The sequence below is a fragment of the Hordeum vulgare genome, chromosome 3H, assembly GCF_904849725.1.
Source record: "Hordeum vulgare subsp. vulgare chromosome 3H, MorexV3_pseudomolecules_assembly, whole genome shotgun sequence".
Lineage (NCBI taxonomy): Eukaryota > Viridiplantae > Streptophyta > Magnoliopsida > Poales > Poaceae > Hordeum > Hordeum vulgare.
The window spans coordinates 534,527,191-534,553,030 of record NC_058520.1 but is presented as its reverse complement, the minus strand read 5'-3'; the positions used below and the strand labels follow the sequence as shown (position 1 = coordinate 534,553,030).

Below are 25,840 nucleotides of genomic sequence, written 5' to 3'. Positions count from 1 at the left end.
TTGTTGATGCATTATTTATGAAATATTGCACGTAGGATGTCAAAACATTGTTTCTCAACGGTTTCCTTGAGCAAACATTGTATGTGATACAACGAGAAGGTTTTGTCGATCCTAAAGATACTAGCAAGTATGCAAGCTCCAGTGATCCTTCAATGGACTGGTGCAAGCATCTCGGAGTTGGAATATACACTTTGATGAGATGATCAAAGTTTTTGGGTGTGTACAAGGTTTATGAGAAACTTGTATTTCCAAAGAAGTGAGTGGGAGCACTATAGAATTTCTGATAGGTATATGTGGTTGACATATTGTGGATCAGAAGTAATGTAGAATTTTTGTAAAGCATACAAGGTTGTTTGAAAGAAGTTTTCAAAGGAGTACCTGGATTACGCTACTTGAACGTTGAGCATCAAAGATCTATGGAGATAGATCGAAAACGCTTAATAGAAATTTCAACAAGATGCATGCCTTGACAAGTTTTTGAAAGAGTTCAAAATAGATCAGTAAAGAAGGAGTTCTTGGTTGCGTTGTGAGGTGTGAATTTGAGTAAGACTCAAAACCCGACCACGGCAGAATAAAGAGAATAGACGAAGGTCGTCTTCTATGCCTTAGCCGTAGAATCTAAAGTATGCCATGCTGTGTACCGCACCTGATGTGTGCCTTGACTCAAAGTCTGTTGAGGGTACAGAGAATGATCCATGATTGAATCACTAGCAGCGGTCGAAATTTATCCTTAGTAACTAATGGACTAAGGAATTTTTCTCGATTATGGAGGTGGTTAAAGAGTTTGTCGTAAAGGGTTACGTCAATGCAAGCTTTGACACTAATCCGGATAACTATGAGTAGTGAAACGGATTCGTATAGTAGAGTAGATATTTGGAGCATTTCCGAATAGCACGTAGTAGCAGCATCTATAAGATGACATAAAGATTTGGAAAGAACACACGAATCTGAAAGTTTCAGAACCGTTGACTAAAACCTCTCTCACGAGCAAGACGTGATCAGACCCCATAACTATATGGGTGTTGGATTCGTTGGAATCACATGGTGATGTGAACTAGATTATTGACTCTAGTGCAAGTGGGAGACTGTTGGAAATATGCCCTAGAGGCAATAATAAATTAGTTATTATTATATTTCTTAGTTCATGATAATCGTTTATTATCCATGCTATAATTGTATTGATTGGAAACACAATACTTGTGTGGATACATAGACAAAACACTGTCCCTAGTAAGCCTCTAGTTGACTAGCTCGTTAATCAAAGATGGTCAAGGTTTCCTGGCCATAGGCAAGTGTTGTCACTTGATAACGGGATCACATCATTAGGAGAATCATGTGATGGACTAGACCCAAACTAATAGACGTAGCATGTTGATCGTGTCATTTTGTTGCTACTGTTTTCTGCGTGTCAAGTATTTATTCCTATGACCATGAGATCATATAACTCACTGACACCGGAGGAATGCTTTGTGTGTATCAAACGTCGCAACGTAACTGGGTGACTATAAAGATGCTCTACAGGTATCTCCGAAGGTGTTAGTTGAGTTAGTATGGATCAAGACTGGGATTTGTCACTCCGTGTGAACGGAGAGGTATCTCGGGGCCCACTCGGTAATACAACATCACACACAAGCCTTGCAAGCAATGTAACTTAGTGTAAGTTGCGGGATCTTGTATTACGGAACGAGTAAAGAGACTTGCCGGTAAACGAGATTGAAATAGGTATGCGGATACTGACGATCGAATCTCGGGCAAGTAACATACCGAAGGACAAAGGGAATGACATACGGGATTATATGAATCCTTGGCACTGAGGTTCAAACGATAAGATCTTCGTAGAATATGTAGGATCCAATATGGGCATCCAGGTCCCGCTATTGGATATTGACCGAGGAGTCTCTCGGGTCATGTCTACATAGTTCTCGAACCCGCAGGGTCTGCACACTTAAGGTTCGACGTTGTTTTATGCGTATTTGAGTTATATGGTTGGTTACCGAATGTTGTTCGGAGTCCCAGATGAGATCACGGACGTCACGAGGGTTTCCGGAATGGTCCGGAAACGAAGATTGATATATAGGATGACCTCATTTGGTTACCGGAAGGTTTTCGTGCATTACCGGAAAAGTTTCGGGCTCATCGGTAGTGTACCGGGAGTGCCGGGAGGGGTGCCGGGGACCATCGGGAGGGGTGTCACGCCCCAAGGGGTCTCATGGGCTATGGGAAGAGATAAACCAGCCCCTGGTGGGCTGGAATAAGTTCCCACTAAGGCCCATAAGGTTTGAGAAGGAAAAAACACAAGGTGGAAAGAGTTTCCAAGTGGGAAGGTGGAATCCTACTCCAAGTAGGATTGGAGTAGGACTCCTCCACCTCCAATTTCGGCCAAACCTTTAGGTTTTGAGGCTGCCTCCTCCCCTCCCTCCCACCTATATATACGGAGGTTTTAGGGCTGATTTGAGACGACTTTCTCACGGCTGCCCGACCACATACCTCCATAGTTTTTCCTCTAGATCGCGTTTCTGCGGAGCTCGGGCGGAGCCCTGCTGAGACAAGATCATCACCAACCTCCGGAGCGCTGTCACGCTGCCGGAGAACTCTTCTACCTCTCCGTCTCTCTTGCTGGATCAAGAAGGCCGAGATCATCGTCGAGCTGTACGTGTGCTGAACGCGGAGGTGCCGTCCGTTCGGTACTAGATCGTGGGACTGATCGCGGGATTGTTCGCGGGGCGGATCGAGGGACGTGAGGACGTTCCACTACATCAACCGCGTTCACTAACGCTTCTGCTGTACGATCTACAAGGGTACGTAGATCACTCATCCCCTCTCGTAGATGGACATCACCATGATAGGTCTTCGTGCGCGTAGGAAAAATTTTGTTTCCCTTGCGACGTTCCCCAACACCGACGTGGTACAATTGTGTAACATTATTTCTGTTGCATAATTTTTTGCAACAAGGCGTGTGTTAGAAAAAAATTATACACGTTTCTACAACATGATTTCAACTATAAAAAAACTACAAACATTTCTATAACATGATCTTTGTTGCAGAAAATATTTTATAACAAACTTTGTTGCGAAAAATAATAATTCTATAGATATTTCCGCAACAAAATCTTTGTTGCAAAAAATATTTTATAACAAACTCTATTGTAAAATAAAATTCTATAGATGTTTCCACAACACGATCTTTTTGTAGAAAATATTCTATAACAAACTTTGTTGTAAACAAAATTCTATAGATATTTCCGCAACACGATCTTTATTGTAGAAAATATTTTATAACAAACTCTGTTGCAAAAAAATCTACAGACATTTCTGCAACATGTTCTATGTTATAGAAAGTTCTGCAACATAATCTATATTGCAAAAGTTAAAATATCCGTCGAACATTTGATGACGTTGAAACAAGCCTACATTTTTTTTTGCGCAGGTAAAAAAACAAGCCTGCATTTGACCATGTTCATAAATAAACTATCAACATCTAAAATACTAAATAAAAGTAAATATAATACACTTCATGATGAATCTAATGATAATAATTTTGTATTCTGGATTTTGATATTTCTTTTCTATAGACACGGGCAAACATAACATAGTTGACTTTTAGAAAACCCAAATGTTATGGAACATAATCAGTATTTGCTAGGGTATTTTATTTTTGTTTTGCACGCCATTAAGCAACTGGTAGCTTTGTAGACCTAATGTGTTTGACTGATTACTGGTATCACTCTATCTACATTTGGTGCTGTTGTGTGGCATTTTGCTGGTGCGTGTAAGAGCATCTCTAGCCAAACTCCAAAAGGGCTCGACTATTCAAAATATTCTTTTTAAGTAGTTAAGGCGCTCTTAACCAAACCCTTAACATGTTTAATCCCTCGAATATTTGAGGAGAAGCGTGAGGTTGGTTGTAATGAGTAGTATCATATACTAGTATCATGCATATGATACTAGTGTATGATACCACAACCGTAATGCATAGTATCATGTGTTAGTATCATAATGTGGTTCATTTATTGTCATGCAAGACACATAGTAGCATATCATTTAATATGATACCGTATCATGATATGATATTTAACACTTTTTTCTTCATTTAATTCTATGTCACCTCATCAAAATTACGTAGTTGACATGCATACTACCTATGATACTTCTATTACGAGAAGCCTGAGAGCGAACACAAGTCTAAGAAAAAAAATAAAAAAATCCCTTCACTCGCCTCCACGCCCATGCTACCGCTGCTGCATTCCTCGCCTCTGTCAGCCACCCCGCGACCTCCGACCGGCAAATTTCAGTGAAATTTTGCCAAACATTTCCTTTGAATTCTTGGCGTTCCGGCCACTAAGGCCGTGATTGGATTAGCGTTTCTCAATCCGATACCGGTGTAAAATATACAGATCTCCGTCGATCGTTTTTCTTTCCAGTTGAAAACTAAATATGACCAGTATTATACACCTGTAAAATAAATACAAGTGAATATAAATACACCTAAACCAAGCGGGGCGTAACGCTGCTCACCGTCATCCCGACCACGACCACACTGCTCCCCTCCGTCCCCGCCCATGGACGTAGCAGGACAACACATACAACATCATGTACAGACCAACCTACACAGGAGCACCTACATGGTCGTCGGCCACCGCCACTGCGAATTGTTGCGTCTCGGACCACGCCACAAGCCACAAGGAGAAAGAAGAGGAGAAGAACCCATTCAGATGTACAATTACCCAAACCATGGTCTCTGGAGGACGAATTTCATCAGCTTTCTCGACTCCTTCCTTGAATGCATAGGACGCACTCGATGAGCCTTCATCAGATTGCTTTTGCAGGTCATCTACCTAGGCTCTAGCTAGCTCCTGGACATCATATATCGCCTAAAAACATCATTGGTCGCGTGGAAGGAAGAAGGGAGAAGAAAAAAGAAATCATCATTGACCGCGTGGTAGGAATAAGGGAGAAGGAAAAGGAAGAGGAAGAGGGAAAGTGCCCTTCTTGGAGGGAAAGTTCACCGAGGAAGAGAGGAAGAGACTTTCATATAGGGTCTAATACATTTCACGAGTTACGTTTGAGAGTCCAGTTAGCTCTGCATTTTTCTTAACTCCTCGTATTTGAAGAGTTCAGGTTTGAGGAAACGAGTTATAATTTAAGAGTTCAGCTAAAGATCTCTGAGTGCAAACTTATCAAACTAAGTTTGCCTTATGCAATTTTTCCATTAAGCAGTTAGGTGAAGGCATCCGATGAACACATTGTTCGTCTGATCCTGAAGTGGAGAAGCTGCGGACTCCCACACATCAATCATACATGTGTACCACAAATCTAAGAAGATTTGGATTTAGAACCATGGTGCTGTTGTTCAAAAAAGGAGTTGCTGCTGCTCCAGATGAAGCATCATCTCTTACCCCGGCGATGAGGTCATGTCCCTCCAGGGCTCAGAAGGAGCACTTGGCAAAAAAAACACGAACACGCAACAAATGTCAGCATGCCTGTCAATTGTTTGGTCGCACAATGCGACACTGGGATCTTTGGTGTCCCTTCTCCATCAAAACTTGCATTCCTTGTACAAGAGCTCACAAACACAACAAATTGCTTTTTACAATAAAATTTCCCTTTCCTTTTCACCCCATATCATACAAAGCTAGCCCTGATCCCAGACCACCCGTCCCTCTCTTGGTGCCTCCAAATCGGCACGCCTTCGCTGCGGGCACATGACAAACGGCTCGGCAGATCTGATGTATACTTCGAGCAATATGGATTTTTAAGATCACAAATTGCATCAAAGTACCCAGGACTTGGCACCCATCTATTTCGACTCCTCACTGCACTTTTAGATTATCGATCATATCCAGAGCTTTGGTCCTATCGATTTCAAAGTCGATGACAGGAAGCAGACTCCTGATCGAAAGAAATTCTTTCCTGTTACCACTGCTTGGTGAATGGCTGTTACTTTTGATCAACCTGCTTTGCTTCATATGTCTTGCCTTTGTGTCAAACTCTTGGCTTTTGCTTATACCAGGAACGAATTTCCTGTACTTGACATCCCTTAGCATCTCTTGTTCTTGTTGTGTCAGAGCAGGTGATGAACTGCTGGCTTTGTTTGGAGACAATGTGATTGAAGAGCCCCTTTGTGTAGGAGATCGAACAGGAGACTTGATGGGAGATCGCTCGCCGTTAGCGGCTCTGGATTGACTGATGAGATGCTGAAGCGATACGACAAGCTCAAGGATATGCCCTTCGGTCTTGTCCCTGTCAGCATGATGCAGTGTCTCAATTCGGGTAAGGTCCATATGCCCTGTCGGCTTGCAGTTCACCTCTGACCTGCATAAGACAAAAAGATCATTCTTCAAAATCCCACTTTTAAATTAGTACTGTTCAAATTTGAATGAGGTTTACTAACCCTGTATTTGCCCACTCTCCAACCCAACCAAAACCATGATGAGCCCTGAAATGCACAAACAATCACATATCATCAGTAACAAAAAGTAATGAAATGGATGTAATTAGTTATATGAGGGTAGCTTAGATTACTTGGTGGTGTTATTTGCAACCGGGACAAGCCACCGTAATGTCTTCTCCATTTCCGCTTTGATTTGAGAAACGGTAAGCTGTACCAAATCAGTACAATATTACATCAATCATAGAGTCATATGTAAACCATGGCAACGTGTTGACTTTTGCAGACTACTTTATTCTCTACTCATAAAGTCAGTGTCACTATTGAATATGTTGGGTGCACTCTTCCATACCTCTTCCTTAACTCCAGATGAATGTATCTTAGAACGGAGGGCAGATTTTATGGTCGGTGGCAAACTCTGGTATAATGAATCCCTTGTGTTTGGAGGAACAGAAGTTGAGCGAGAAACCTGCCAATAGACTAACCCTTGTTAGATTGCCAGAGAAAAGCAACAGGTTGAGATCTTTGCTAGCAGTTAGCACAACAACATCAAACTGCACAGACATGAAAATGTAATAAATATCCCACTACTGTAACATTGATTCCTTTCTTGTAATGCAAAGCACCATTAACTAACTCATGTTAGTTTGAGGGATATGGGATATGTCATACAAAAATGGCACACTAATGCATCAAACTGTCTGCTGGTACAGAAAAATGACGATGAATTTATTTTCAGGCCACATAAAAATTAGGGTATCCGGTGGTGTCTGATGAACTTACAAGAGCATCGATCTGACTGATGATATTGGCATAATGCAGCGCAAGTCCAGCTGGACCCAATCTATTACGTCGTTTAGTAGGTTCCTGTGATTCTTCATTATCTATAGATTGGTAGAAGCACAAGTCGTAAGCAATGCAAAATACATAAGAAAATTGGAAGTTTAACTTATTTGCATGAACATGCCAATCTGTAACTGGAGTTAGCATAAAAAAAAGGGCAGCCCGGTGCATCAGGGTCCGGGGAAGGGTCCGACCACTTTTGATCTATTGTATGCAGCCTTTCCCTACATTTCTGCAAGAGGCTGTTTCCAGGACTTGAACCGGTGACCTGATGGTCACAAGGCAACATCTTTAACCGGAGATAGCATAGTTGTAGCTTTAATAAGTCAAACAATAGACCATGTCTTCTATGTCAATGATCAATGAGATCATAATGTCCCATAGCATAAATCTACACTGCGGCACATCCCCGGTCAGTGATAAAAAAGCGAGAAAAGTTTAGCCCGCGTCGCTCCCCAGGGGGCGGCTCGAGCAAACCCTAGTGTTGCCGCCGCCACCCCCCTACTCTCGCCCCTCCTCTCGCCGCCGCTAGGCAACGTCAGCGGGCAAAAGCCCGTGCGGCGGGAGCCCATGTTGGCGCAGCGCGTCGGCCCAGGACGAGGCACTCCTGGCGGCGGGTGGACGCCGGGGCGGCGGCCTCGGGACCTGGCGGGAATGTGCCGGTTGCGGCGGCTGCAAGGGCAGCGTGGCAGCCGGATCTGGCGGCGCACGACAGTGGTCTTGCCGTGGCGGCTCCCTGGTTCTCATCCTCATCTGGCGTGGTGACCATGGGGGCAGGGGCTGCGCGGCTCGGTGGTGGACAGGTGGAGCGGGAGCAAAGCGGGGCCTGGCGGTGCAGCTTGCAGGCACGGGCTGCGCATGGCTGGCTCGGCCAGATCTGCCCGTCTGGGCTGCAGGCGGCGCCGGGGCTCCTGTTGGAGTTGCTCGGCAGCGACCCCAGGCCGTGGTGGACTCACCTTCTTCTCTCCAAGACCGAGGCGCGACGAGGTGGTTGGCCTGGCATCACGGCTGACGTGCTGCGGCGTCGGTGCATTCCTTGGCTGTGAGGGCCGCGAGGTTGTAATGAGTTTAGAGCATCTCTAGTAGAGCCCTCAAACCCTCAAACCCTTAAAAATAACCGCTTTTTTACAGTTTTCATCGGAAAAACGGCGTAGACTAGAACCTTTAAACCCTTAAAAAAAATAGAGGTCCAACCCTCAAACCCCTTCCCAGCCTGTAGAAGTGAGGGTTGGGAGGGAAAACTCCCCCCAACCCGCACTCCACTTCACACATCGCGCCCAACCCGCACTCCACTTCACACATCGCGCGGGAGGGAAAAACTGCCCCGCCTCCCAGCTCCTCCCGCGTCCGGCCACCGCCGCCGCGCCAGCCGCCCCCGCCCCAGCCACCGTGGCCGACGTGGTGGCGGCGACCCACGTCGGGGCCAAGCGGCGGCGGGCGGGACTCGCACCGCCTCCTCCCGCCCCGGCCGCCGCCGCGCCCGCCCCCGTCAAGAAGAGCCGGCCGAAGGTCTCCTCCCGTGGGCCACGAGGGGCTTCCTCCAAGGCCGCCAGCGCGTCCCCGAAGCGGAAGAAGGTCGCGGCGCGGAAGAAGCCCGCGGCCCCGGCCGCCGCCGTTGCCGAACCTCCTCCCGCCGCGCACGAGGTGTTCGAGGAAATGGCAACCCCATCCTCGTTCATGGACATCCTTCAAGACGCGGAGGAACTTGGGCAAGCCCGAGGGAACCAAGAAGGGCAAGCAAAGGGTGAAGATGGAAGGAGAGGCATCAAGCCTAAGGGAGAAGATGGAGCAAATGATGAAGGCAAGAGAGGAATTGACAAGGAAGACATTGGAGACGAAGATTCTTATCACCGAGAAGAAGAAAGAGGTCAAGCTTGCACAAGTTGAAGCAAAACGTGAAGAAGCAAAGCGCAAGGCCGACTTGGAGGAGAGGATGATCAAGGTGAAAGAGGCAAAGGTATGGAAAGAACTCATGGTGGAAGAGAAGGAGCACATGATGATGTCCAAGAAGGACATGGATCAAGAACAATTGCAATGGTGGAAGGACTACAAGGACGACATCGCAGAGAGGAAGAGGATATTCCGTGGTGCGTCCTCTACTCTTCGAGGTGACACTCCGATGAGTGGTGGTGGCGATGGTGGTGTGGATGACTCCACCACCGGCGACAATGGAGGTGCTTGATGGACGTGGAAGTGGTCTAGGAAATGGCGCCAAGTGCAACTTTTTGGTGATGGGTGCCGATGAGAGGGGGAAGATGATGATTGTGTGATGTAAAAACTATTAAACCATGCATCAATGATCTTTATTTCCGTGTTTGTTTGAAGGTTTATTATGTTTTTCTAGTGAAAATTATGCAATGCCAAATGACAGTTTTAAGTTCCGTTATAAGGGTTGGGTTTGAGGGTTCTAGTCTTTGCCCCTGTTTTTCAACCCTTAAAAGTGTCAAAAATGGGCAATTCTCAACCCTTAAAACTGGTTTTAGATTTAAGGGTTTGAGGGTTCTACTAGAAATGCTCTTAGAGCATCTCTAGTAGAGCCCTCAAACCCTCAAACCCTTAAAAATAACCGCTTTTTTACAGTTTTCATCGGAAAAACGGCGTAGACTAGAACCCTTAAACCCGTAAAAAAAATTGGAGGTCCAACCCTCAAACCCCTTCCCAACCTGTAGAAGTAAGGGTTGGGCGGGAAAACTGCCCCCAACCCGTACTTCACTTCCCACCTCGCGCGGTAGGCAGTTGGTTCCCCACATGTGCGAGGAAGTCGCCTCGGCCGCCGCCGCCCCGCCTCCCCCCGCGCCCCGGCCGCCGCCCTGCACTCCCTCCGTGCCCCGGCCGTCGCCCCGCCGCCCCTCCGCGCCCCGGCCGCCGCCCCGCCGCGCCCCGCCGCCCACCGCGCCCCGGCCGCCGCTTCGCCTCCCGGGAATATTCCGTTATAAGGGTTGGGTTTGAGGGTTCTAGTCTTTGCCCCTGTTTTTCAACCCTTAAAAGTGTCAAAAATGGACAATTCTCAACCCTTAAAACTGGTTTTAGATTTAAGGGTTTGAGGGTTCTACTAGAGATGCTCTTATGCATGCCTTGGTCTCCCTCGACCAAGGGCTGTGGTGGACGCGCCTGTTGGCTGGCGCGATGGTGGGTGCTTGGCGGCGCGCCGGCATCCAACTCCACCCTCTTCACGGTGATGGCCCAAGGTGGCTGCTCCCCCCCCCCCCCCTCTACTTTGTTGCGCACCGGAATTTTGATGGACATGGCAGAGGAGAAATCCGGTGCGGCTGCGAGCAACAACGACACTTGTCCGTGCCGTCTCCTCCCTGGGGGCGTTGTCATGGCGGCCATGTCCATCCCCTCTTCTGACACCAGAGGAAACCCTAGGCTCGGTTCGCCGGGCCAGGCAGCAGCGGCGTCTAAACATCGTCCCCTTCCTGGAGGCGTTGCCTAGGTGCTTGGGGTGTCGTCCGGAGGAGCGATGGGTAGGTTGCCTCGCTCGCCTCGGCGGTGAGACTTGGGGTGCTAGGTTGTCATGTGCGGGTTGTTGTTGTGGACATGAGCATCCAGGGCGCTATGTACTCCATCATCAACACCTTTTCGGCGGCGTCTTCTTCAAGTCAGGTTACCTCCCGTTGTCTGCTTGCCGATCTTCTAGGCACCATGGGTGGAGAGTGCGTCGATCTATTGTTGTTAGGTGTTTTGTTGCGCTTTGAGCTGTTTGATACCGGGGGACACGGCTTGTGTGCTCTATGTCTGTCCTCTTCGCCATTGTTTGGCTTGAGTTCGACAAGGCAGGTTAGCCGCCGGTGTTGTCACTGTGGATGTGGGTGCTAACCTCTCGGGGTGGCACAGTGCCGAAAGGCGTTGTATTAGCCGCCTTGGCTCTTCTTCTATGAATATATGATACACATGCTTGTGCATATTCGAGAAAAAAATCTACACTGCCAACACGTCTTACGCACATCTTAGTTACTTGTAGTGTGTGCTACATGCAATACTCCCTCCGTATCAAAATATAAGATGTTTTTTGACACTATGATAGTGTCAAGAAACGTCTTATATTTTGGCACAAAGGAGTAGATAAAAATTATGCCAACTGGGTAATGAGCAATGACTCAAAAAGTTCGCAATTTATTTGGAAAATATACAAAGGAATCTTGTGGGGATCGCACAGTTAACAAGCACCTCGTATCATTTTGATGTGGCTACTGCAAGTAACGACATCACAGGTCAGAATAACTATTTCACACCCAAGCAAATGTTCTATGACGAGAATACACTAATATGTTCTTTAGAGGAAGGGGGTGAGAAGGATTGCTAAATCCAGAGATGAGGTGACAAACTTGAAAGCTTGATCAGAAGTACCTGAAATGAGCTTATTTGGTTATGCGAACAGCACTTCTGAGCTAATGCTACAGATGTGTGTGTCTGTGTGATGCTTATCATAAGATCATTGGCGGAGATGAAACTGAAGTTGTGGCGCAATAATAAAAGGTGTATTTCCACTAGCATCATAAGATGATTAGCGGAGATGAAACTGAAGTTATGGCGCATTAATAAAAGGTGTATTTTTCGTGAGATGTTATCTAACCAGTAAAAAATTAAAGAAATGACAAACTACACAACAGCTCAATATCTGCAAGAGCATACAAGTTTTATAAAAGACACAGCAATCACAAAGCTTATTACCTGAGCACCCAAAGGTATTATGGATCTCCAAATGCAAGAAGTGCACGATGTCTACAAGTTTTTCCATAACCTAGGAAGAGAGTATTATTTCTCGAATTAGAAGAACAGTATTGTGCAAGGAAATCCAAGTATGATTTCTCCAGAGCATGTAGTAAGTGGAACTAGACAACATCAACATGAACATTCATTCCTAAAACTGGTGTTGCTGATAGCACAGAATTATAATGAAACTACCTACCAACCTCTTCCAAATTCTTGGACCAGAGAGACTTCTTCTTCAAGCTTTTAACATGCTTCTGTTGGCTCTTGACCTCCTGCTTTAGTATGTGCAGGCTCTCACCTGCAAACAGAACAGAACATTAACCATCATTATCAAATAAAGCAAACAAGAGGGTTAACAACACTACTCATAAACCATTAAATGTTCCTTTAAATATACGTTAACTCGAAGGAACTGATAGTTACCCAGAGGTAGGCGCATTCAAAATCTAGTGCTTACAGGGCAATATCAATATTCCTTTAAGGAAAACAAAAAGATCAATTACACAGGTAATAACAGTTGAGATTACGGGGCTGTTTGGTTGGGCATTCAGTTTGCCACGCCTAAGCAGAGGCAGGTCTGGCGCGCCACAGAAAGTGTGGCAGCTAAAACGAGCGCCACACCTTAGGCGAAAATTTGTACAGCAAAAGCCCCTACGAGCTGTGGCGAGCCGAACCTTAGTAAAGAACCAAACATGTTTCTAGAAAGTTGTGGCACGCTACACCTTTGGCGTGTCTAGCTAAGACTGGCAACCAAACAGCCCCCACATCACTAAATATTAACCCTAAAGCAGATAGCAGCAGTAGTTGTGCGCTGGAGTTACATTTTCAAATATTACAATAGGTTCTGGAACTGGAAGTTGGTTCAATTGCATATGGATTATTCCTATTCACAGTTCAATAGCTCATCTTATTTATGGCTGGACCACAAAGTATTTTAACAAGCAGGACACCGCATACAAAAACAGGCCATGGTGTTGACTCACTGAACTTCAATACTAAAACAAGTGATGGAGAATTGGGCATAGAACAAAGCTTTGGCTGATTTGACTTTGTTGGGTGTGGTCATGCAGCCATACCAACCATGGAGGTAGCCCTTAGATATATTGATCAAAATACACTAGTGGCCACCTACTGACAGTTTAATTAGAGACACTTGGCAGTGAGAGATGGCTGCATTAGAACCTTGACTCTGTAGATAACTAGGTATAATCAATTGAACTGTCAGTGTCAACATGGCAATCCTAATTATACATTTGCAATTTAAATGTGGCTAATAGCATCAAGCATATCTCTTAAAAGAAAGATTCTAGATAAGTAAATATCCTGAGAATTATACTCAATCTTAACTTTTCAGATGGCCTGAAAAGGAACCAGAACACCACCATACGAGACAACAAAGTATTCTTCATCCAAACTAGAGGAGCCTTAAATATCAAAGGATTCCTATGGATAATTCCAATGTACTGTCAGTCTATCATGCTAAAAAAACTGACCTCTTTGGGCAACACTTGAACCGTCCTCTTCCTGCTGTTTGCGTTGATAGTCCTGTTCAAATCTGTCAAGGGCATGCATTTCATGGTATAATTCCTGGAAGATAAAAGAACTGAAGTCAACAGTTTGAACATAATGTGCAAAAGAAAAAAAAACGGATAAATGCTAGAAGAATGACAACCAACGTTCCATTAAAAATTTTATTCCAAAGCTATTGGCAGGCGATATATACACATCATTCTAGTATTAAAAAATTGCTATTAGAAACATGTCATTCAACCATTCTGAGATAACTTTGCGACATTTTTTCTCTTGCTCGCAACCTTTTGTACATGGAACTTGGTGGAAGTGTAATTTCCTAAAACTCATGCAACCAGGAATCAAGCGAGTGCTTCATTGCTCATAAACTGAGCCATCAAACAAATTTGGTCATCAACCTCTAGTCCAATTTAGGCTACAGGTTCCAGTGACCCATCTATGTCCTCATGGAATATACAGCTTAACATTTGTGAAGAAACTAATACGCTCTTAATTATGTTATGGTCTGCTAAATTATAATTATGAACCTAGTAAATAATGGCACTACGGGATACCTCTTATAAGGCAAGTAAGCATTACTTACAGCTGTATATTGAACACAAGTCACTAATTTCTGCATCACTGATTCTGCCTCTTCTTTCAAGTGATGTTGAGGAGTCCGTTCTGATGACACTCTGGAAGAGTTTGATGCAGAAAGACGCTAAATTAACACTGCAAAAATGGCTATTGTCATCAAATAAGGGTCAAAATGAACCGAACTTGTCGAAGTAGCGATCCAAGTTGTGCCACTGAGGATCCTTGCAACGGTTTCCAAAGCGAATAACTTCTGTAGAGAACACTTTCAACTCTTCCCTGGTGGAAACAACAAACTTTATAAGGACACAATAGCACAAGTTAAGGTCCAACTTTCTTCATATACTATTGGTTCAACATATTCTGAACGAAATAAACAGTAACTGGTAAAAGCAGCAAAGATTCAGAATAAACCTTTTGTCAGCAGCAGCAATCTTGAGCAATTCATCCATATCTTTGGCTACAAGATTTTGAACACCTTCTGAATGAAGCACCACTTCTTTTAAATGTTTTACGCTCTCTTTTGAAAGAGCTCGCATCAAATTGCAACCTTTCACTATGGTATTAGCAACCTCAAATGCCAAAATGGATATTTTGTTGCCCTTTGTTGTAGTGCCTGATCCAAAACCACTATTTAAATTCAAATTTGTCATGCTACTGCCAAGTGTGTCTAGTACGTCCACTGCTTTGCCAAGCCCAACAGTACCAGCCCTACCCAGAATTGAGCTAACTTCCGAAACCTGTTGCAGATATTAGAAATAGGTACAGGGTCAAACAATCTGTCACGTAGAAGCAACATTCTAAAGCGGTGAACATGAAGGAACATTTTGCGGAGAGGTAAGAATCTCTTTAGCAAGGGTAAAAGCTCCAAAAAAATTGGCACAATTATTCATTTGCGCAATTGGAATTGCTCAAATTACAGTAGATGTCGTAATGAAGGCATCATGAATCCAACAAGCTGAGAATATTAGTCTCAACCCTAATGAGTAATTATTACAAACCAATTTCCATTTACCTTGTGTGGTAGGTTGCAGTTACGCAACATTTAGTGTACCACTGTAGTGTTCTTAGCTGCAGTGTAATAAGAGTACTGAATCATCCCTTCACTAGTTTACTGCACTCACACAGCTACAAACAATAACAAGTTTATAGCAAGCCATATCAGGTTTCATAGTCCATGGCCTGAGCCCACGAGATCACCTGGGGGTGGGGTGTGGGGTACAGAACAGACTGCCGATCAGCAAAACCAACACAAATATCGGGTTCAATGCAGCATCCCACTTGAAGGATGTGTGCTGATTGTTCACAGGGCTATATTGGGTTCACATCCCTGTTAATTAATCACTCCTAGGCGGGATAGGGTCAGCAGCGAACAACATGTCCCTGGCAATTGACCACTGAAAGTGAAGCAACAAACTGACTTTCTGTAAATATGCCAGTAGATAATCGACTGCCCCTAAAAAGTGTTATGGGAATAACTTTGCAGTTCCTAGAACACAGCCACAACAGCTAGCACAAACTGAATTGACAGTAACAAATCCGCAACTAGCAAATCATTTCTTAGCGGATAAGACGACCCACACATGAATTAAGCTGCATTGCACGCACATTTACAGCAAAGTACGGGGAACTAAGATCATGGGTAGGGCACTTGCCTTGGCAGCACCAGCTTTCGCCATGCCCATCCCTTTCTGGGACGGATTCCGAGCCAGCGAAGGCACACCATCCCATGGCGCCGAGCCAGCGCCCACGCTGGCACCAGAAGCGGCAGTTTCCGGGACAGAGATAAGCTGTTGTTGCTGCTGCTGCTGCTGTTGTGGTGGTGGTTGTGGTTGTTGATGCTGTGGTGGTTGTTGATGTTGGGGAGGTTGCTGTGGCGGCTGCTGCTGCTCGTGCGTCCTCTTGGCAGCAGCCTCCTCCACCACCGTCTTCCTCTCCTCCTTCACCGCGCCACGCTCGTGGTGGTGGATCACGCGGTCGGGGCCAAGCGTGGTGTCGCTGGGCGACTTGTCCACCGCCGATCCCTTGGAGCAGAAGCTCCCCATTCCCTCCGCCCCTCCGGAGCAAACGAACCCCTAGTCCCCCCAACCAGCGGCCTCACCGCTCACACCAGTCACCACCTCCCACGCGCAGAGGCGGTACAGCCTCCGGTCGATCTCCGCGCCGCCTCCCGATCCACGCGGGGGGGCGAATCGGCCGGGAACCGCGCTGCGGCACGATCCCGGGCGGCCGGCTCCAACGGACGAGCCGCCTGCAGACGCCAGAGCAGCAGCGGCAGGTCAGGAGAGAGAAATCACGCGAAAAAAAAAAAAACACTCCCCTCTCCGCCTGGAAACCCGGGCCTTACCGGAATCCCAGCGGATAACGCGCCTTCGGCGGGTGGATCGGCGGGCCGGGGTGGCCTCGGAGGGGAATTGGCGGATTTCGGCGGGGGGGGGGCGGAGGGGAAATGGGGGCGGAAGCTGGGTAGGCTTCAGCTTGGAGGAGGAGTAGAACGCCAGAACGGGACGGGACGGCACGGGGGGGGAGTAGCCGAGGGAGCGAGCGAGCGAGCGTCCACTCGAGCAGCGGCACGGCAGGAGGGGTAGGGGGTGGGGGTGGGGGGGGGGGGGGACTGGAGACTGGTGGAGGGTCCGGGGCTGCTGGCTGGCCAACTGCTTGCTGCTACTGCTACTGCCACACGCGCACGCAGCCCATCATAACGCGGGGTGGGTCGCACCGCGCAGCGCCCGTGTCGCCGTCCGGGCCGTGTGCGCGCAGTTAATAGGAGGAGGCGAGGGCGCAGCTGTAGCCGCATACAGTACGTCCGTGGCATTCATTCTTCTCCCTAAACAAACCCGTGTCATTCACTTTGCGAGGCCGGATATCATTTTTGCTGTGCATTTTTACTGTATGGAAACCTATAATCCAGCGTTCTATTATACTCCCTCCGTTCCTAAATATAAGACCTTTTAGAGATTGCACTATAAACTACATACGGATGTACTTAGACATATTTTAGAGTGTAGATTCATTCATTTTGCTCCGTATGTAGTCTTCTAGTGAAATATCTAAAAGGTCTTATATTTTGAAACGGAGGGAGTATTATATTAGCGAGGGACCGACGCCGAATCGACGTCGGGGGAGGCGGGATCTTGGAGGAGAAGTAACGCTTGAGAGAGGGGAGGCGGATCAAGGAGGAGAAGTAACGCCGGTAAACCGTGCGAAGGGGGTGTGGGAGGAGGAGTAACGCAAGCGAGGTTGGGCACCAATGGCAACCGACGGCCATCGTCGACGCGGGTTCACCATGCCACACGGTTGACACTGGAGTCCGTCGACCTAAATGAGTGCATGTTGTAGGACATAGAGAACATGTCTAGGCATCACTAGCAGTAGATGGTTATGGACGGATCGAATGAGGCGTCAACGCAAAACTTCTTTTTTACCATGTCGTTAACTCGCTCGATCGCCACTTCATCCTTGTGTGTGTTGATCGTGTTGCATCCTCATCTCCATGTGATGGCAGGCCATGGAGCGAGGCAACACTGCAAACGTCAATTCAATGTCGGATAAACAACATTTTGCATTCGATGAGGGTACTGCTATGATAGTGCAAGGCAATGGTAGTGCTACTATTTGAAGGTGAAACAACATTTTGCATTCGATGAGGGTACATGAGCGATATGAAGGGGTATTGAAATCTTTGTATCCAAAAGTGGCAGAACAAGAGATGTGGTATGGAATTGGATGGGAAGAAGATGGTGTGTTGACGATTAATGCACCAACGATCTTAAGGTCCACTAAAGGTCGAAGACAATAGAGGGGGCTCATGAAGGGATCTCAATAATGAAAAAGACGGTGTGGTGATTTTATCCAGGGTTCAGGCCCTCAAATGGCTAAAAGATAGATATCATGCTTGTTGTATTGTATTGATCAATGAGAAGATTACAATTGTATAGATCTAATCTACATAGAGCAAGGTTGCGAGCTTCTTGCTCCCAGAGTCAAATGATCCTCAACGGAGGGTCGGTTGCACTTATATGAGTTGATGTGTGGTGGTAATTAGGTAGCTACCTTTGGAGGGGGTGTGATGCCATTGGGTGATCCCACTATTACATGAATGTATCTCCCGTAACAGTTGAATCCAAAATTTAGCACACATGCTCTTATCCAGAGTGAGTGCCTACTCGACTACAACAAGGTGCATGACTTAGGAGCACATAGACACTCCTTAGTTGATTCGGTCGATATACTACCATATAGCATCTTCCTCTAACTAGGTATCTCACCTAAATGCTGCCACAGGAAGATGAGGGGAGACACATGAACACTTAAAAACTGGGACGAGTGGCTCGGTGTTATCAACATAATGCTAGTGAAAAATTTGATCCCTTATACAACCATTGACGCGTAAGACGAATAGGTACCTCGTCATTTAGATTATATAGTACATACTTTTGACATCATAGAAAACTACTTAGCATCCATAGGACTCACCACATAGTGTCAAGCTTGTGAAAATACCAACAAATAGATACACGCAATTTGGATTCTTTTCTACCCATTTCATCCAATTTCACCCTCGACTTACACCATCTGCTTTGTACTAACGTTGTGTAGTAGGGTTTGGAGAGGCTCTCGCCCTTGGAGCTCAGACAGAAGAATTATTATTCCAGTTCTTTCTTGCTTTATTTCTTGCATGAGTTCCTCATTATATAAGGATCTAAATCAGATAATAAATTGTAGCTCTTTATTCTAATTACATAAGAACTAAGTTAAAAGGTACCTTCCTAATTTGAATGATAGAATACCTAACATGGAGATTGGAGATCTCATCTCATATTTGAGAAATTTGAAGGTAGGGCCATGCCCGCACGATAACATCACACTCCTCCTTAGCACACAACTTGTCTTCGAGCTGCTAGGGGTGCCAATGATTGTAGCCCAAGGAAAACCCAAATTCCATACATGGCACGACATCACTGCACCTCATGGTCCAGAGCAGCTCATTGGCCTTGTGTCCAAAGTGGTGTCCCTCCTAGATTAGGGAAAAGGCAACGTCTTGATCCATTCAAGCACCAACAAACACATCGCTACCGCATGTTTGAGTATTGGTGCTATCATTAAAGGGTGTGGTGTCATCGCCCCTAGAAAACAGAAGGCCACTACTGCACCATCTCCCGAGCTGAAGCTAGCCTCAACACCTCACACCCTATGTACCTTGATGTGCAACTCATCTTCAAACTAAGTTGGTGAAGGTCATTGCAGGTTGCGGGAGTAAAGGCAACAAGGTCACATGGCTCCATTGTAAGTCGCATAAGCACCCTAGTGACCTGCAACTACTATGTCACGGTTGGCCTTGGTGGTATCACTCATATAGATGGCAACGATAAGAACCATGATGGGGTCGATGTTGTCAATGCACTAACTAATGGCACCACCTTTAGCCACAACGGAATTTCATAAGATGACGACAACGAGTCTAGTGCCACCCATGGTGCTGTTTGCACACACTACAGGGGGGGGTCACAGTTGATGCCAATGGCAACACTCACAGTCTCATAGAAATGGTGCCATTGAGGCCAACCGTGTCATTGGGTTTGATGGCTCGGGAAAAAGCGACATGGCAGTTAGCTCCGTATTGCAAGCATGAAATATAAAGAGGAGGTGACCCACACATTGCTTAAAGTATGTGTAGTGATATGGGCATTGGATCTACGAGTTGTCACATGGTGAAAATTGTGACAAAATATGGTCAGATATGACAAAAAAACAATTGTGTTCTAAGTTTGGGACATGACTCTCTTCCCTAAAGCAAGATACAAGATTCAAACCCGAGTACCCCTTTGTCTCACGTTTCTAGGCGAGAAGGATATTACGTTTCTCTGTCTCTCGTCGGCGCCGCCGGTCTACCTAGTCTCTGGAGTCCTTAGGGCCATGAAGTCACGGTGAACCCTTTTCGATGGGAGGGCTCCAGCTTCGTTTCTAGCTACATTTTCACTTGAGTTAGGGTGCATTTACTGCTCGGGGAGACGAGGTGCCAGTGGTTCCCTAGTGATGGAATAAGAACCTTCCTACCCAAACTTCGGTCCAAGTGGTTCATCTAGCGTCACGAGAGGGCGTGTGGAGGTCTGTCTGTGACTGAACTTATGGGATTCAAATAGTGATGGTCATCTGTGGACCTGTTTGGGTCGAATCATCATTCATGTAGTGTCATGTTGGACCGTTCCGATCTAAGCTTATCTTCATTGGTGATATTTTTTTCTGGTGCGGTGGTGCTTTGGGACCTTAGCATGACGATTTTTCGATTGTTTACTACAACAAGGTTTACCCGACTTTGATGAGGGAGGGGCGATAGCGACAGCAAGCCTTCCACTCGTTCAAGTACTTGTAATCATCGCTAAGTGGTCTATGGATCTCGTTGTAATTGTTGTTACTTCTGGTGTTCTTTGTACTACCATGACAGATGGTTGAATAGACAGAAAGTTTTTCCCACAAAAAAGAAAAAGAAAAATAAAGCAAGATAGACCAATTATTGTGTAAACTCTTGTCGGGGTCCTTATTATGTATAGGCCTAACAATCCAGTCTAAGTAAACAATCATGGATCTTATTTCCAACTGCCTAAGAACCTAGCTTAAAGATGAACTTATATTTTAAAGGGTGGAGTTCCAAAGCAAACACTCGGGTTCACATCCCATAACTGCGAGATGCCATGATGGAGCCATTTACTTGTGCTTGAAATAAATATTAGATCACATCTCGTGGTCATAAGCAAAATATCCAACATTACTGTTTTTGCTGTTTTAGGGCGAATATGTGAGTTTCTTATTCATACACTGACTTTTAATCGTTGTTGGAATGTTTAACACTGGACATATATATAAGTTATGTAGTTTGTGATAATCCGTAGGTATCATTGTTTGCTGTCGCAAGAAGCGATTCCCTGTATGACCCCTTTATTTCATTATATGTTGGTCTTTGCTGAACTTTTTCAGTAGTGGGATATAATCATTTAAACAGCCCAAAGCAGTAGCAGTATATATAGTAGTATCACTACTAAATTGCATGTGGTATTTAATTCCTCATAAAGCATGTGGGATGATAATGATTTAGATTGCCCCTCATTGATGTGCTTGACTAGGTAACCATTGTCTTAAAATAGAGCTGCCTACGTAACCATGTGACTCCACCACAAGCATGTCTGCATTTCTAGTCTAGGATTCATTGCAATCTTTTTCAATTCCAGTGAGATTATCTTACAGTATCCAGCACATCTACTTGCATGGCTTGCCGATTATTGAAGGGAGCGTACGTGACCTGCTAACCTAAACGCCTAGCGCAGTTTAAGGTTCAACGAACCAAAGTTTCATCGCTAATTTAAGAGGAGGAACCCGTACAGGTAGGGGGGAACCGGTCAAAACCTAAACCGAAAACGAACTCGTGGACGAAGATCAGGACAGGCAAAACTCCAAGCGAGTCTTGTGTGGATCATGGGCAGCCAAAAGGATACCAGGAGCCCGATCTATGGCTCAGCTCAAACCATGCAAGATTTTAAGGCAAGCTAGCTAGGTAGCTAGTAGCTAGTAGTATGAATTTCCCCTGGTACTGGCAAGTTAATTTATATTTTGGCTGTCCTTTTCTTGCACCAGGTCAACTTCCACGTCGCCTCATTTGTCCCTGTAGGAACAGGAGATGAGAGAGGAAGCGAGAGCGTCTCGACTGTTTGCATCCTCTTGTCCACTTACGCTACTTGACAGCCGTAGGATTGCGCTTGCCGCACAGCACAAAATGGTTAAACTTTCTGTTAAGTTCCGGTCGTTGCTACGAAGATCCGGCCGCGGGAAGGGCTTTTCCACGCGACGCAGACGTGTTACTTTCGTGATTCTAATCTTAGACCCCGTTTGCAGCCAGGACTGAAGATTTCTTGCAACTTTATGTAGTATCACTCTGCCAAATCAACTGTTGCATGTGAGCATATCTAACCCTTTCCGGCACGGTGATCCGGAGGTAGACTCATCTGCCTGCTTAGTCTATGCCATGCCCGCTTAGTCCATGGCATGCATGCCATATATACCGGTGCTACTTTGGATAGACAAGGGAAGAAAAATGGAAAAAGGTTTATTAAAGAATGCTCTCCTTGTGAAGAAGACTGACGAAAATTACAGTGATCTGAACGCTCGATCACACGGTCAGTGATTCCAAGCTTTAGGCCGAAGCCTCTTCCCCGCGATGTCCCGGCAACGAGAGTGATGGATACTGACCGACGCGAGCAACAAAGTCCCAAATGGCAGGGCCGTCTTTCCGCCAAACCGCCGGTGGCCACTCGACGGCCGGTAAAAGCCTCAGGCCGGCCGGTAAAAAGCTTAAAGTTCACATCGATCAGCACCTAATTTCTATCACCAGAGTGAGTAAATTGCCAAAATCTACCACATTTTGCGCAACCGTGTCCAGTAGCTACCACTTTATGATTTTATGCGGAAAACTATCAAAATTTTCCTAATTTGTGGCAAAAAACTACCAAACTTCATAATTGCCCGATTTAGCTCTTTTAACCGTTTTTCTGTCAAGGCTGACCCACACGTCAGGTGCCAGCACGGTCCCGTGCATTTCATTGAACAGCTTCAGCGCTCACCGCGTTGGCGCTCACCGCGCTGCTCGCGGACGCGGCCGGCGGCGGAGCCGTAGTACTCCCTCTCCGGCAGAGCCAAACCAGCCGACACCTCGTCCGGGGGTGCTGTGCCCGTGCCCGTGCACGTGCCCATGAGCACAAGCATGAGCACCACGCCCGTCCCCGTTGCCGTCGTGGGCCTCCCGAGCAAGCCGGTGTGCTACGAGTCGGGCCGGCGGTCGGACATGTGCGAGGCCGCTGGCGACGTGCGCGTGCACGGCCGCAACCAGACCATTCAGGTCCGCCCACTGGACCGGGAATGGAAGGTGGTCGTACTGCCGGAAGCACGACGCCTACGCGTTGTCGCACATCAAGGAGTGGACCCTCCGACCGCTCTCCAGCGGCGCGGTGCCACATTGCACGGTCAACAGCTCCGCGACGGCCTTCGTGCTCTCCAACGGCGGGTTCACGAGCAACCTGTTCCACGACTACACGGACGTGTTCGTCCCGGCATTCATCACGGCGCGCCGGTTCGGCGGCGAGGTCCAGTTCCTGGTGAGCAGCTTCAAGTCGTGGTGGACCAACCGGTACCTGGAGATCTTCCAGCAGCTGAGCAAGTATGAGGTGATCGACATCGACAACGACGACGAGGTCCGGTGCTACCCGAGCGTGGTGGTCGGGCCGACGTTCCACAAGGAGTTGGGCGTGGACGCGTTCAACACGAATAATGCTACATCTACGGGCTGGTTTTTACGGAATTGTTTTACGGATAGACGTGGAGCAAGGTGAAGCAATTTTTGCCCTGAAATCACGGGAGGTGGAAAGATTTGCACCAGTCCGCAACTAACATGGCGTTCCGTAAGGCTTATCCGTAAGAAACATCCCGTAAGTGTAGCATTATTCGTCCAACACGCCCGCAGGATACTCGATGGTGGACTTCCGCACGATGCTGCGGGGCGCGTTCGGGCTGTCACGCGCGGCGGCCGAGCCCAGCGGCGACCGGTGGGACATCCGGCGCCGGCCGCGGCTCCTCCTCATCTCCCGCAAGAACTCGCGCGCCTTCCTCAACGAGCGCGCCATGGCAGACATGGCCATGAGCCTCGGGTACGACGTGCGCGTGGGCGAGCCGGACAGCAACACGGGCGTGTCCAAGTTCGCCCGGCTGGTGAACTCGGCGGACGTTATGGTGGGCGTGCACGGCGCGGGGCTGACCAACATGCTCTTCCTGCCCGCCGACGCCGTGTTGATCCAGGTCGTGCCCTACGGCGGGCTGGAGTGGCTCGCCCGCGGCACCTCCATCTTGGCGAACCCATCGATGCCGTTGTCGTGGGTATAAGTCTGACAGTAGATGTGTAGGGTACGAATGAGATGGGCAGAGTCCTAGCTACGACGAGGTTGTATGAGTTCAGGCCCCTCTGCGGGGGAGGTAACAGCCCTACGTCTCAGTGCTCTCGGTGCTTGTTGCCGAGTGTAATATGGAATACAATGATTTGCTAACCCTTCTACCAGTGGGGGAGGGCGGCTTATATAGAGTGCGCTGCCCTCCACAATGGTTCCGGTATAAGGGCGGAGTAGTGGGGATTGAATGCATACGTTACAGATAACGTATGCTCTAAATGCTAATAAATGCACCCGGAAACGTACGACCGTTTCCCTCCAGGGAGGTTACGATGTACCGAGTTTATCCAGTCGGTTAGCTTGGTATTCTCCGAATGCTAGTATCCGATTGGATGATATAGGACCTGTTGCCGACTGGATAATGGGGATTCCTTAATTCAGTCGGGGTAGACTTAGGGTCTTGTCCTTTGTGTGGGGTAGTCCTTGGGTAGGACCTGTATGGCAGGCCTATGACCCTACCCTAGGACTATGACCCCATCATTAGTCCCCGAATGGATTGGGGTTGAAACGACGAAGCGGTGCTTGAAGTTCGGATCCGACCGGATTAGATTCGGCTTGGGCGTTGCTTGCCTCTATCCATTTTACCTTTTCTGACCAACGATCCGAGTGGAAGTGCTTGCGAAACCGACAGTCGGGAGCCGAGTGTTTCTGCGACATCTTTTGACGCGACCGGTCAACTGACAGCGGCGGATTTTCCAGGATCTCAAATTTCGGGTTCCGCGCGCTCAGCGGGGACGATGTCAGCGCACTCGAGTAGCGCCTGACGCCTCGATTCTCGCGCCTTCAAGTCCTCCACTGATATCGCCGCGGCCGGTCGGGCGGATAAGGTTTCGGGGCCACCCGCCAGTGACCCAGTCGGAACCCTATTTAAATCTGGGCGGCGAGGCTTCTTCGTTACGCTCGCCGAATCTTTCGCTCTCGCCTGCTCCGTCTTCCTCGCCACCTCCAGCGCTCCAACACTCCCTCCTTCTCCTTCCTCCCGAGAGTTCGCCGTCGCCTCCATGACCAAGGGTCAGACCAGCAAGATGGAGGCGAGGAAGAAGAAGGGCAAGGCGGCGGCGCCTGCTCAGCGGCGGCAGCGGGCGCTGCCGGCGGGGTGGATCCAAGGAGACTTCCTACCCTCCACGGTGACGGAGGGAGATCTGCTGCAGCTGGTGGAGCATGGAGTGCTCGTGCACAAGTCCTGGAGACTGCCGGCGGAGGACGAGGTCGAGCCAGTGCCCCGGGAGGGGGAGCGCGTCCTGCTCCTCAGCCATGTCCACCGAGGTTTTTCTTTGCCCCCGCATCCTTTCTTCAAGGGCATCATGAATCACTTCGGTGCCCAACTTCACCATTTCCCTCCGAATGCCATCGCGCACCTTTCTGCCTTCATAGTCTTATGTGAGTGTTTTATCGGCTGCCCTCCCCATTGGGGTTTGTTCAAACACATCTTCTCCGCCCGATCCCAAACCATCAAACGACTTAGCCAGTCGGATGATAAGACGCACCTCCTCCAGCTCTGTGGGGGTTTAGGATTCCAGAAGAAGAGTCGGAGTAGCTATCCTGCTCTCCAGTTAAGTGAGTCGGTTAGGAACTGGCAGTCGACGTGGTTCTACTGCCAGGATATCGCCTGTCCGAATGCGTCGACTGGTCTGCCTCCTTTTAGTCTAGACCGGCCCGCCCCGCCTAAGCAGCTCGCGCTCTCGAAGGCGGAGAAGAACGACGTCCAACCCTTGGTTGAGGCGCTCGTGGACGTCGTCAGGAGGGGGGTCACCGGTATAGACCTGCTGGAAGTCTTCCTTGGTCGGCGGATCCAGCCTCTGCA

At 47.5% G+C, this 25,840-nt stretch overlaps 1 protein-coding gene and 1 pseudogene across 1 annotated transcript; one reads left to right on the top strand and one right to left on the bottom strand.

Moving 5' to 3' along the window:
- Positions 1-5,469: 5,469 nt before the first annotated feature.
- Positions 5,470-16,603, bottom strand: LOC123444764 (protein PSK SIMULATOR 1). Its single transcript, XM_045121600.1, has 13 exons — positions 16,398-16,603; positions 15,706-16,301; positions 14,465-14,790; positions 14,237-14,329; positions 14,061-14,151; positions 13,441-13,534; positions 12,148-12,245; positions 11,906-11,975; positions 7,172-7,272; positions 6,741-6,857; positions 6,523-6,599; positions 6,392-6,436; positions 5,470-6,312 (listed from the first exon to the last, which is right to left on the bottom strand). The coding sequence occupies exons 2-13, from the start codon at positions 16,093-16,095 to the stop codon at positions 5,811-5,813; spliced, it is 2,004 nt and encodes a 667-aa protein (XP_044977535.1). The 5' UTR covers positions 16,096-16,301; positions 16,398-16,603; the 3' UTR covers positions 5,470-5,810.
- A 5,711-nt stretch (positions 16,604-22,314) lies between these two features.
- On the top strand, positions 22,315-23,974 carry LOC123441988 (annotated as a pseudogene).
- Positions 23,975-25,840: the final 1,866 nt, after the last annotated feature.